Source organism: Opisthocomus hoazin, chromosome 12, assembly GCF_030867145.1.
Source record: "Opisthocomus hoazin isolate bOpiHoa1 chromosome 12, bOpiHoa1.hap1, whole genome shotgun sequence".
Lineage (NCBI taxonomy): Eukaryota > Metazoa > Chordata > Aves > Opisthocomiformes > Opisthocomidae > Opisthocomus > Opisthocomus hoazin.
Genome location: NC_134425.1, coordinates 7,872,850 through 7,886,439, shown reverse-complemented (window position 1 = coordinate 7,886,439; position 13,590 = coordinate 7,872,850). Strand labels below are relative to the sequence as shown.

General features: G+C 42.5%; 2 protein-coding genes across 2 annotated transcripts in view; both read right to left on the bottom strand.

Annotated features, from left to right (window-relative positions):
• Positions 1-694: 694 nt before the first annotated feature.
• Positions 695-7,749, bottom strand: GCSH (glycine cleavage system protein H). Its single transcript, XM_075433681.1, has 5 exons — positions 7,620-7,749; positions 4,403-4,482; positions 3,116-3,179; positions 1,410-1,541; positions 695-824 (listed from the first exon to the last, which is right to left on the bottom strand). The coding sequence occupies exons 1-5, from the start codon at positions 7,738-7,740 to the stop codon at positions 727-729; spliced, it is 495 nt and encodes a 164-aa protein (XP_075289796.1). The 5' UTR covers positions 7,741-7,749; the 3' UTR covers positions 695-726.
• A 529-nt stretch (positions 7,750-8,278) lies between these two features.
• The window catches only part of PKD1L3 (polycystin 1 like 3, transient receptor potential channel interacting), a 46,758-nt gene continuing 41,446 nt past the window's right edge, over positions 8,279-13,590 (bottom strand). The window contains 4 exon segments of the mRNA XM_075433418.1: positions 8,279-8,404; positions 9,204-9,335; positions 10,513-10,614; positions 11,998-12,208. Of these exon segments, the coding sequence (XP_075289533.1) occupies positions 8,279-8,404; positions 9,204-9,335; positions 10,513-10,614; positions 11,998-12,208 (571 nt within the window).

The following is a 13,590-nucleotide window of genomic DNA, read 5'->3' as shown; positions in this document are numbered from 1 at the left end:
AATTCCTTAATTGCTTGTGACATAGGAAGTGTTTACTAGATGAAAAACACAGCCATAACAAGCCACTCTAGAACCTTGATAAACTATCACTGCATGAGTTTCGCACACTGAGAAAGCATATAAATCAGAAGACAAGGACAATACCTTCTGGCTCAAAGGTAGAACTATTTGATTACACAGTAGAATGAAGAAGGAAAACAAGGATTGATAAATTCTGTGAAGAAGTAAAAATCATGCAGATAGGTAGTTGATACAGCTTCTCCTTTTTTGGTATCATCTTTGCAACTATAATTAGGAAAAATATTAGGAGATTAGAGAGACGCTGCTTTTCAATATCTTGGGAGCAACAGAAAAGTATTTCAGGGAAAGCTGTAGTCCAGGTTATGAGAACAGTTATGTACCTACTACAGAATTATCGTATTAAGGCAGCTGTTAGTAAATTTAAATGTCAAATCAATCTCAGGAAGTGCATATGTTAGCAAATAAATTTTGCTTCCGAAAATATTATAGATAATGATCTGAAGTTACATAAATCACACAATAGAATAAAAAACCCTCACAGGTATGCAGATGTTAAACATTTTTATCACTGCAATTATTTATGGCCTTGCATATGTGATCGTAAGTCGTATTTTTCAGGTTGCCAGAACTGGATGTTCTGTACTTCACTGATTGATGACAAGCTACACTGAAGTATTTTATATGGATTTATTTCATTATTCCAGCTCAGTCCTCAATGGATTTTATGTATTTCTCATAAGCATCTTCATTCATCAGTTCATCAAGTTCAGCAGGGTTTTCCACAGTCATCTTGATAAGCCAACCTGTAGTTCGGAAATTAAAAAGAAAACCAGTTGCCAGTATCTTACAAGAAAGATTCACTCAGGTGAGGAAGTACTCCCAGTAGGCATACAAGCCCTGCAACACTGGTAGAATCAACAGGATTTCTTGTGCAGACAAAACAATGTTGCAGTACTTTACTTTAACAAAAACCAACGAACAAATAACTGATTATAAGAAACAGCCTTTTTAGCCAGACCAGTTATCTAATGTAGTACTGTCTCTGACAGTGGCATTAAGGAGATGCTGTCTAGAAAGAGTAAAAGAGCCTGAGACCTCTCAGTATTGTGAGCTGCTACAAGATCAAAAAAGAGAAATGTGATCAAGGGAAGTGAATTTAAAGTCAACCACAGTCTATGTCTGAAAAGAACACCTTGTAAAACAGCTGTCAGCAAAGACAAGACTACAATGATACTTTCATGTTAAATTTTATTGAGTTGAACTATATTCAAAATATTCCATTTAAGACTTGACACCATTAAACTGGAAGAACTAGGAACTGCAGAGCCATGTGTGATAGCAAGAGTCCAGGTGGCATTCATTATTGAAAGATAAAAATGGTATCTTACCATCTTGATAACAAGATTTATTGACGAGCCCTGGATTATCCGCAAGGGCAGTATTAATCTCAGTCACTTCTCCCGAGAGAGGAGAGTAGAGTTCACTAGCAGCTTTCACACTTTCCAAAGCTCCAAACTCATCTGCAACACAGAATACGATCGAACGCTTTTAAGAGAAAAATACAAAGCGCTTTAGTTTTTTCAGTCAGACATTCTGGTGACGACCTAGCCATTGCATTGAAGAAATGTCTTCATCTTGAGCAAGGAAAACTGTCAACGACATTGAAGTCACCAACTTGATCACTTGATGTTTATGCTCCTGAATTATTCTGGAGAACTTGCATAATGCTAGTTGGCTACTACAGAAGAGACAGAAGTTTATTACATTTGGCTAATCCTTCAGTGAAAGCCCTATAACATACGATATCATATCGGGTTAGAAGGAACCACATCCAGCTCTTGCTGCAAGAGACATAAATATGCCTTTTATCTACAATTTAAACCTTTTTATACATAATTTGGTTACAAAATAGACACAGTCACAATTTCAGGAATCCCAGTTTTTCTTCAGAAACACTATCAAGTGTTATATTTGCACTCACTGGAAAACACATATTAGTTTTCAGAAGCACCGCACTGGAATCACCCAGCTGCTCTCCCCTGGTTTCTGTTTTGTAGGCAGTTATGGAAATGGTGCCTGGAGCAACGTTAGTCCAAAGTAACTCTAAGCTACAAGTACAGAAGACAGAGGCTGGGGGAATGTGGAGCTGTCAGAGAGTAGACAGGCATCAGCACAAGGAATCAGAGAACAACATGTTCTGGGAAAGCCTGGAATTAGACTAAGGCCAGAATGGGTACAAAAGAGAACAACTAAATAGAAGTGAAATTCCTTCAGATGCAACAAAACTACAAGTTGGTTAATTAAAACCCTAAACAGAAAGAACCTTTTGTCTAACATTCACCATTCGATGCAATGTAACAGATTTGGCCAAAACAGTTCGATACGGACCTGTTCCGCAAGGAGGATGGCAAAGGAAAGGCCTGCTACTTTACCTCAGTAAATCTACATTCTTGTTCTGCAATGTCTGAAGCTAATGGCGATCTTTTCTTCATCTACTAGCGAGACAGCTCTCCATGTAAACACAGGAATAGGCTTTTCCTTTCTACCTGTTAATGCTCACTCTAATGTGGAAAATTACAAATTGTTACATTCTTAATCATTCATTATATATGTCACCAGTGAGCAAAAACCTATGATTACAGCTGATACCCCAAAATTACTGGGTCTGTATATTAATAGAAAAATTAGAGCTTGATATCAATTAGATGTTTCACATCATGCAACTCATGAAATCCGTAACTTGCAGAATTACCAATAAGCCAGCCTAAACACTAGCAAGTCCAAATCAAAGCATAAATATTTTTAAAACAGAGTATAGATAACATTATTACAAAAATATATTTCAAATGTTTGATTTTTAAATAAATGTCTTCACAGTTTAACAAGCAGGTACTTCCTGCTACTATGCATGGTCTGACAGCGAGAATTTGAAATTAAAGCTGTCGCTTGTAGAAATACCTGAATTTATTTTGCATCCAGAAGATCTATAATGGCATTAATGAAGAAAAAGATTACTTCGTAAAGTACATCTTTGCAAAGGAAGAGTGGCATGAGTAGAATAATTACTTCATTAGAAATCAGATCTGAAACTTACCATGTTTACTCAATTTTGTCCCAATTTCTGGAAGACTACAGTAAACAACATCTCCTAATGCTTCCTTAAAGAAAAACAAAAGCATGAAAGCATACATTAAAGAAACTATAAAGAGAGATCTGATACAGTAACTCTGGGATCACTATATATAAGTAATGTCTGTCTCTAAATTTAGTTCTCATTCTTTAAGGACTGCATATTTTTCACTTTTTCTGTTTAAATGTTTAACTTGAAAAAAGTGTTTTGTTATCATGCCCCAAATGCCAAATTATTGTTTATCTATTAGTGCTAATAACCCTCAGGCTGAGTTACAAAGTTTACATACAGATTTCTCCAGGCAGCATGAGAAATAACACCTGCTGATCATCTTAGCATCAGCCGGAGTAACAACTGTTTTAAAGGATAAAGTTCCCAATGATTTGAGGCAATTCTCTTTTTGTTAGAAAGCACAGAGGATTTACTGCCAGTGCAATCTGAAACGAAACACAATGATTCCTCTGCAGAGACATGGATAACTGGAGAGCTGTGAGCATACAGTTTGTCCTTACGGACTTAATGAGGAGCCTTATCACCGTAAGAATCGGCTCGACCAGAACAGGCTTCTGCCTCTTCGGTGACAAATGTACCCCATCTCACAAAAGACTAGGGATCTTATAGAGCAGTATTTATTTACAGCAAACTGAGATTACAGGAAATGCTGCTTGTCCTAAGAAACACACTTCCACTTCACTGACAGCTTCGCACATTCAATTTTCTGAAGTTTCACACATGGTGAATCTCCATCCTGAATTTGCCTGTGACTGTTCCAAATCAAGTACTTGCACAAGAAAAAAAAAGCAAAACGGAAAAGCCAAAGGAATTCCTGTCCTCGAGCAAGTAAAAAAATGCCATGTTGTGCTTCTCTTCACAATTGTTCTTTAGCCAGAGGGATTGCATTGTATTCACACTCAAGGGAAATTTGGCCTAAAGTGCACTATACCCTCTTCACGTAGCCACAAGCTCCTCAGGCCTGTAAGAACTGAAGTAATAAAGGAGGTTTTAAATTCTGCTGAACCATTTTCTCAGCTCTCCATAGGCTCAATCTGAAGTGATCAAGAATTTATCAGAATGCTGAAGCAGGATTCACTTCACAAATAATATGACAGATCCAAGTCTCAAAATCGCGCTCAGGGTATAGCACATGCAAGTAGAACAATAAAAAAACAGTAACTGTCCAAAGAGCAAGGACTAGAGCACGTACGCGAAAATAAATATTGCAGACTCAGGTCAGGGCGGAGGGATCAATACCTGTGCAAAATTGCTGATTCCTACTGTTCCAATGCCATTTTCAACGGATACCCATTCATGCTTGTCTGTGAATTTGCGGGCTAAAATGAAAAAAAACTTGATATTTCAGAAATAAATTTGCGGGCTAAAATGAAAAAAAACTTGATATTTCAGAAATAAGTGACATGTTGCTCGCTTAAATACAGTAACGCATTTGCAGGCTTAAACTGTGGGGGTTTTTAACTGAGGTTAGTTCTGTTTGGTTTTCTTGGAAAATATTTTAAGCAGCACATACAATTTAGAGAAGCATTTTGTTCTGCTGATGACCTGCTTAGTGGCACGGTAGAAGCTCACTGGTGTTCTGCTGAGGGTATTACTATTTCCTGTGCAATCACCTAGAGACTGACAAAGTACTACAAAGTATAACAAAATTAAACTAAAACTGTAACAAAATCGGACTAAATGTCAATTTCCCACATCAGTACGGGAGCAGAAGGAGTAGTTCTACTTCAAACAAAAGTATAAATCTAAAGCATGTATGTGTACTTTACTCATAGTTATGCATTTCTATGACAGCTTAGTGGCTTTTCATTCATATTTAGAGATTGTTTCCGACAACCCCTTTAAGATTCCTGGGAAGGCCAGTATTAATGACCCATTAGAAACAGTTTCAGCATTACAGCATCTCATTCAAAGTACTTGAGCCATCAGTTGAAATAAAAAGGTTGCAACCTAGCTAACACAAAGTACCCGACTGCCTTCCCTCCCCCTAACATTTCCTATAGAGTCTAGTACTCCCTGCTTAATGTTGTCACGGATCTATATAAAATTAAGGCAAATAAATACAGGGCAAATTAATAAGGCGACTCACACAGGCAACTGTTACTGAAGAGAAACTGTTCTCCGTTAATATTGTTACTGTGAGAACAACACAGTAGTTATTCTGCAAAATAAGCACCTTCAAGACCCTGTTAAGTCTTTTCACAGCAATCTTCCAATTCTACATATATTTTAGATCTGTAAGATTCAGGGCAGCTTGTACTTGCTTTTAATAGAAGGAATTCTTTTTATAAAATGATATGGAAAAACTTTTCTTGCTAATGTTTTACCTGAAGAACTTTTCTTACTCTGAGCATTTTCAGCCTGCTTTGTCTCTTTTCTCATTTCCATAGTTTCCCCACAGATACTTTCTCCCCCCACCTTTTTTTAAAAATTTATTTATTTTTAGATTTCACTCGTAGCACCTATCCAATCAGACAAGGGACGTTCCAGAAGCTGGAGCAGGTAACTTCTTAGACTGAGCTCCCCGTGTGATTAGTGCCAGAGTGGTGCAGCTGGACCTTCCTTTTGAGTTCAAATTCTCCTCTCAGGCTGGACTCCTTATACCCACTAGCGAAACTACACTTCTGCAAATCCTTGTATATTTTCTAAACTTGTACATGAAGGAAAACAGAATTTCTCACTGTAGACCTGCAAAAATCTTTCCACTGTACGTCAGTCATATTTTAAGCTGTTTCAATTGTAGCAATCCTCTTATTTATGTCTGAACATGTGTAAGAGAAGCAAGTCTCAGATAAAACGGTTTGTCTGTGAAGATGGCCCAAGTTCTATAGACCTCAGCAGAGCAATACATGTTTTTGCAAGTATGGTACACAAAAAATTTTGAGTAAAATACAAGTAGGAAGTATTTTTTCAGGAATTACCACTCAAAAACCCCAGAGAATTTCAGCTAGCACTATTTATGACTACAAAAATCTCTTCAGACATGTTCTAATGAACAGAAGAAATCGAATGTCTTAAATCATTTCAGGTCAAGGCACTAAACCCATAGAAATTTCATTGGAAATGAGCAGCGAACCATAAGCACGGAGAATGACACAAAGTCTCAAGCCCAAGCTGAACATTTGTGACACTACACATAACAGCCAGCCAGTATCTTCTTATGTAGGATAATATTGTATGAGATCTGTTTATAAAGCAAGGTTAAAAAAAAGCCCAGAAGACTTCTATGATCAGTTTGGAACACAGCAGTAAGATGTTTTCAACAGTCAGAAGAGCGCATAAGCTACTTGTAGACAAAAAAAAAAAAAAAAAAAAGTGAAAAATGAAAAATTGTAACCACGTAACAAAAAGCACTGCAAATAAAGGTCAAATTAAAAAGAGTTAATAAATAAACTCAACATTTGAACTTTGACCCTATGCGATCGGCCCATGAAATAAATCATATTAAGTGAATATGAAATATCAAAGCATACCAAATCTCTTCTGTGAGCATTCTTTTTCAGAAGAGCAGCTACATTTACTCTAGCTTCGCTCATTTCGACGTGACTTTAGCTTCAGCTTAACTAGCATATTCTGAATGCCAACCTTCATTTAGTTCACCCTGCCTCTGTTAAATATTTCATAAATATATACCTGAAGAGCGAAGGAAAACTCACACCTCCACAAAGAGGCATACAAAATTTTCCCTCTCTGCCTAAAACAAGAGCATAATTTATGTTATTCCTTCAAGTTACAGCTACAGAAAAACAACGGGCACATTAAACAATTACAACAGTGAAAAAAAGCTCAGATCCCGACTGGCTGAGTTTGCAGATAATGACTAATAAGTGTTCTTTCTGTCGCTTGCAGCAGCAGGCAGTTACGCAGGCAGGTCAGAAGACGATCCGGACGGGAGCCGGTGAGCCCTTCCCAGCGGCAGCCTCTGCTTTTGCCGCACGTTCTCCTCCTCTCCCGCCTTCCCGTCGGCAGGAGCACCCCGCATTCTCTCTCTCAGACTCCTGCCGTAACTCGGGTTCCCAGAGAGCTCGGCAGCAGCCGACACTCGCAGAAACAGCTGCCCCAAGGGCAAGACCGCCCCGAGCACCGATGCGCAAGCCCCCCTCCTGCCTCCACCGCTCCCGCGGCTGCGCCGCACGGCAACCGGCGCCAGAGCCCGGCCGCTCCGGCCCCAGCGAGCCCCGGGCCCCGGCCCGGCCGAGCGAGGCGGGAGGCACGGGGAGAGCGCCGGCAGCAGGGCGAGGGACGGGCCGAGCCCGCGGCTCCCCGCCGCCCCCCGCCCTGCGAGGCCTCAGCCATCTTGCGAGGCGTCTCCCCCGCCCCGCGGGAGGGCACGACCGGGGGGAGCTGCAGCCCCCCGCTCTGCCGGGCGGCCCGGCGCGCCTTGCCGCCAACCCCGGCGGCGCAGCGGGCGACTCCCGGCGGAACCGGGCCGCTCTCGCCCCCGGCCGCCACTCACCGGACAGCACCAGCGAGCTGGTGGCCAGCCTCCGGGCCGCGGGCGCCCGCAGCGGGGGGCAGAGGCGCGGGCAGCGCGGCGCCAGGACCGGCCCTACCCGCCGCACCGCTCGCCACGCCATCTTGGACCGGGGGCGGGCGGGGGGCGGTGCCGCGCGGAGCTCCCGCCCGGCGGGGCCGTCGCGAGGGGCGGCCGCCGTTGCGGCGCGCGGGGCCCCTCAGCGGGCGGCGCGGTCTGTGGCACGGCCCGGCGGTCCCAGGGGAGCGGGGCCGGGGCAGGGGCTGGGGCCGGCGGGCAGTCCCCGCGGGGCCGGGGCAGGGGCCGGGGCCACGGAGGCGGCCCGGGGGCGTTGCCATCTTCCCACGGCGCCCGCTCGGCGGAGAGCGAGCGGCTTTGGCCGGAGGGTGCCGCAAGCGCTCGGTGTTTATTAAATGCAGGTGCCGCGTCCGCGGGGGTACACGCGGAACACTGTGCCTGAGGTGTAGCGTTATTTCTTGGCTCCTACTGCGCAGTAACATCACTCGGCAGCAGTTTATTGGTTGGACGCCACAGCATTTTAGCCAGAAGCCGCGCTGAGCTCAGTCTAGCCACTGCAGCTCTTTAACTAATTAAACAGCAGATCGCCCGCAAACAAAATGACTGCTAATTGTGGTTATCACTTAATCGTTGGCAGGTTGCTTCAGCTGATCGTTAGTGACCGCCTTCTCCTCCTTCTTGCATTTAACCCCGAAGAAGCTGAGCAGTTTCATCAGCATGAGATCCACAATCTCCTCCTCCTCCGAAGCCTGCAATGACAGCGGGGTCACTCGGCCGCGGGCCGGGGGCGGCTGCTGAGCCGGGGGAGCCGCCGGCGCGGAGCTCTGCTGGGGGGGAATGAGCCAACCCCCCCCCCCCCCCCCTCCGGAGCAGACCCCCCTAACTGCCAGAGCCAAGCGCCGTGCCGGTGCTTTTATCAGGACAAGAGTCCCAGGTGAGCGTGGGTGAGCACGGACATCACAGGGAACATTTCGGCTCTGTCGGAGCCCATGGGACTCCTGCTACAGGAATTCGCTTCCCAGCTCCCGTACATGCAACCCACCGTTTCTAGATGACGTAGATGAGAAAAACTAAATATATCTTGTTTTCTATTGACCATATCCTTTGTTTGCTTCTCCCTTGGCTTTACACTGTAGAGGGATTTTGGACAGTATGGGAGTACTAAGCTGGATTTCACACCGTGCTAGCAAGAGCTTGACATGGTCAGGCACAGAGACATGTTCTAAAGGAGGGGTAAAGTCCTCGCGGAGTCGGTAGCAGTTTTGGCCCTGATTTCAAGGGAGCTGGGGCACAAGTCTTAGACTTTTGCTGGATTCATGTGGACAGAAGGCTACAAATCAGATCTTGTACTAAATCTGCACAGGGACTCGTCTGAACGGGAATGGGCAGCGTAAATCTGGACAATCTGTTGTGCTTTATGAGTAAATTTTGACTTCGTAGGAGTTGGACTGAGTTATGTGGGTTTCATCCAATGGTAGAATACCTAAATCATGAGTAAGCACTGCACAATAAATATTAAAAACGGCAGGAGAGCTTAGATGAACACACCTGGTAGTGCTTCTGCTCCTCAGTAAAAGCAACCAGAATCACCGAAATGAACAGATTCAGTACCACGAAGGTCATGAAAATTATGCAGGATCCAATTAAGAAGGAGCCTAAAATTGGATTGTACTCCAAGACCTGTAGTATTAACAAGGTAAGACATCATATTTTGATTGTAAAAAAAAAAAAAAAAAAAGAAACAAAAAAACCCCAAAAAACATGCAATATAAGCAGTTAAGATACAATAAGGAGTTTGTCTCTGAAAATCCCTGTGGCTAATAAATTATACTATCTATTTTATACATATATATATATATGAATTTTCTCCTGTAGTCACTTTCCTATGCTGATGTGATACAGTCCAGAGATGACAGAATATTTTATATCTATGATATATGAATATGGGCAATCTTTGGGGTTTTTGAAGTGTTTGCATTTGCTTGTAAGGGTATGCAAGTTTCCTGTGGAAGTTGACAAGCCTGGAGATCTGTTTATCCACAGAACAGCTGAAGCTCCATCACACCTCAGCTTTCAAATTATAGATGAAATCTCTGTATGCTTTTATTTAGTAGTGTATTTATAAAGAAGCCCAGTCAGACTGTCGTGGACACATATCAACAAAGGGTTGTGTAAAAATCCAAAAACCTAATTTTCATGTAAGCTATAGTGCAGGAATATATTTTCATTATTAACAACAGGAGTGGGACGTAGAGGTGAAAAACTTTGTGCCCAGTTGCTGATCTCCAAAGCTACCCATAGCCTGGTGGATCCATGGTCTAAAAGCATCCACCAAGAAGGACTTCAGTACCAGACATGTCTGAGAACTAGCTTAATCCACAAAGAGCTCTTCAAAGGATATTGTAATATTTGAGAGAGCTTAATGAAAAAGTCAAGAACAATGAAAACAAATGTAAAGTTCCCTTGTGGAAGGCCTTGCCTTTATTGAGAAGCTGATGAGGGTGTGTTCAGAACAAATGCGGGGCATCGCTCACATTTCTGTCTGTAGCTTTCTAAGGAAATTGCTCAAAACTTTCTGTAATCGGTAACATATCTAGTTAAAATGTGAGCACTTTTCTCAATGAAAGGTTCGTTAGGAGTGTACTGGTGGTCAAAATGAGATGTGAGGTACATTTCACTTGGTGTCTTTTTCGTGTCTTGGTGAGAAAAGGTGGCTGCTTTAGGAAGCTGTGGAGCTTGCAAAATCAGAGTAATGTCTAGCACTAATTGAAAGTCTTTCTGTTTGCTGGTTCAAAGCATGTTTGATAGCTGAGATGCTAATTACACAGTGATAAACTTCTCAAAATCAGAGGTGTACCTCCTCATAGTTGAAGATTCCCAGCTGAAGACTGACCATGGTCTCTGCTGAATCAAAGAGAGTTTTGTAAGAGTAGAGCTTCCAGCCAAATATCAGGTTTGTCTGCAGAGGAGAGAAGGCATATCCTGTGTCATGATCAGAGTCCTTGCTGCAAAATCAGCTAATGACCGCTGTGTTAACAGAAAGCTCTCCTAGTCTGTCATCACAGCCATGAAGCTTTTTTTGTGTTTTAGGGTTTTTTGTTTTACAAACAGGGGAAACACCAGACAAGGTCACAGAATGAAACTAAGCTAGAACTAATAACTGGATTCACACTTTCTGAATGTGTTTAGCTGTAACACCTTTTATCCTAGACAGAGAACATCTTATACCTGCTCAGCTTGCCACTAGATAATATAAAAAACCTACAAATACACAACAAAATCAGGAAAGTAGTTTAGCCCACCTCTTAAGTAGCAGATTTATCCCTGCATAATTGACTAAATTAACCATAAGCACAAACACTTGCCTTTCTGTGCATAGATCGTTCCAAATAGGCAGCCTTCTTGTTTCCACTCAGCAACCAAGGTACTATTTTCTTCATTCGTATCTCGTGGACCTGTTGTGTCTGATTTAAATGGGGGCTCTGCAATCTCACCTTTTTCTCCATCCCTACATTTATATTCCTGCCTCTCTCCTTTGCAGCTCCAGACTTGCATGATGTGACAACAGGCTGGATCACAGAACTGATCTCATCACTTATTTTACCTGTCTGTGGCCACACCAGTGCCTAAAGCTACCCAGCTGCTAGAGTGTCATTGCTGGAGGGAGAGATGAGGAACATGAAATCAGGCAGTGTGAGACTGCAGCAGGTCCCATTTGTCACAGGACTGCCCTTTGCAGCACAGGTTGGATTTGGCTCAGATGGTTTCTACTTTTTCAGTGATTTTGCGATTGAGATGTGCTGAATTTCCCCCATCACTCTGCCAGAAGATTTACACAAAACATTTCAGCTAAAACAGTAAATATACATAAATAGTTGCACTCCAATAATTCTCTTATCTCATTAGAATTAAAATATAATTTTATTTGCATAATAAGTATGCCTGTAATTGGCAGAAAAATAATTCTTTCCCACCTAAAAACTAGCCAAATAGAAAATGGCCCTTGCTGCACTCTCCCCAATTTGAGTTTTATCCCCAAAATTATTTTTCCTGTACTTTGGTCTTTGTCACACCTATTACACACTGACAATCCATTTTTTCATCTCAGTGTTTGATTTTTGTACTAAATTTCAGTTTGCAAAGAACAAAGAAGTGGATATTTTAGCTTCTCTTTCACTTAAGCTGAAGAATGGGGCTCCAAGCTGCTAACCTAAGATTTAGATAGGCAGCTTTATTTGGGTTTACATTTCAAAGCTGTGTTGCTTTCAGCATTCAGAAATAGTTCATTTAACGTGGCAGTACCTGCATGCAGACTGCAGACCACAGAAACCACAGTACTCACAGCAATAGAATAGGCAAGGAACATGATTGCAATAACAGTGATGAATCCAGAGATGTCACCCCATGCCCTCCTCAGAGTTGAAGTGATCATGTTTAGTTTAGGGTTGAGCCTCAGGAGATGCCACAGTTTCACTGTGGAGAGGAGCACTAGGAATGCAATCAGGTAGCCAAGAACTGCATCAGCTCTTGCTGTTTCACTAAAGCTTGCACAGCTGTTAGAAAAAAAGGAAAGATATAATAGACCCCGCACACAGAAGCCTTTGAAGTGCATAAATGAGTATGCTGCAAAAGCCAGTCACTCTGTGTTTGTTTTCAGCGGAGACCTAACTTCAGTTCTTGCTTGAATGTTCCCGTCTGTACTTCCAGCTGTGTGCCCACAAAAAGCTCATTTGTACATGGCAGAATTTTTTTATTATCATTAGTTAGAGCTGAGAGAGGATCTAGGCTGTAGCCTGAATGCTGCTCATTTTTAGCAAGTCACAGTTTAAAGGTAGCTAATGCAAACTGACTATCAAATTCTGACCCTTAGAAAGGAAGACAGGTTCTTTTATACATGTGTAGTTGAAGAGGATGGGGTTACTGGTGCTGTACAGGACACACCAGCTGTGACGCGATTAGCTGATTTCCAGCAGGTTGTGTGAGAAGGTACTGTTAGGAATGAAGTAAAAGACTGGAGGTCGGCACTGTGATCTGTGACTGAGGTAAGTCTTAATGTTAGCTCAAAAAATTTGGTAATACTTATATTTATCATTTATAAAGGTAGCATATTGCTTGTGCTTACGATTTTGTTTGGAACAGAGGTGACCACAGAAAGCTTTTATAAATTTTGTGTGCTAATATAGTACATGACATATACCTGTACAATAGACGCATCCTGCATTAGAAAGACTGTAGCTGTGAGGTTAAAGGAAGCCTTTGTTCTTTCCTCTCATTCAGCAGTTGCGAAGTTGCATCTACACTACTGTGCTCAGCTTTGGACTCCCCCGTGCAAGGAGGACATTGAGTCCAGTGGAGGGCCACTGAGATGGTTGGGGGTCGGGGTACAGCACGTACAAAGGAGGATGCAGGAGCTGGATTTGTTCAGCCTGGAGAAGAGAAAGCTAAGGAGGCCCCCAATTGCTGTCTCCAACTGCCTAGTCAGTGGTTATAGAGAGGCTGTAGTAAAACACTTCCTGGCTTGAACAGGGGTCCAGGGAGGCTGTGGCACCGCAGTCCCTGGAGATACTCAAAATTCAACCAAACAAGGCCCAGAGCAACCTGATCTAACGTCAAAGCAGGAGGTTAGAAGCAGAGACTTCCAGAGGTAAATTACCCTGTGATTCTATGACATCTTTACAGTGTGACCTTTTTTAAACAGATGTTATGATTTTACATTCTGTCTTAAATAAGCCTTTTTGTCCTCTGCCTAATGGCTTTTTTACAACAAAGAATGAGGCAGGTGATCTGGATAGACGTCCTGTAGCAGAAAGGCTTGTTGATTCAGAAGAGGGTGATGCAAATAGTGAACTAGTAGCTAGGCTAGAGAACTTGGTGCTCAAGTCTGCTGGATTTTATTAGAGCCATAGCAGAAGAAAATCGTATTGCTGACACATAT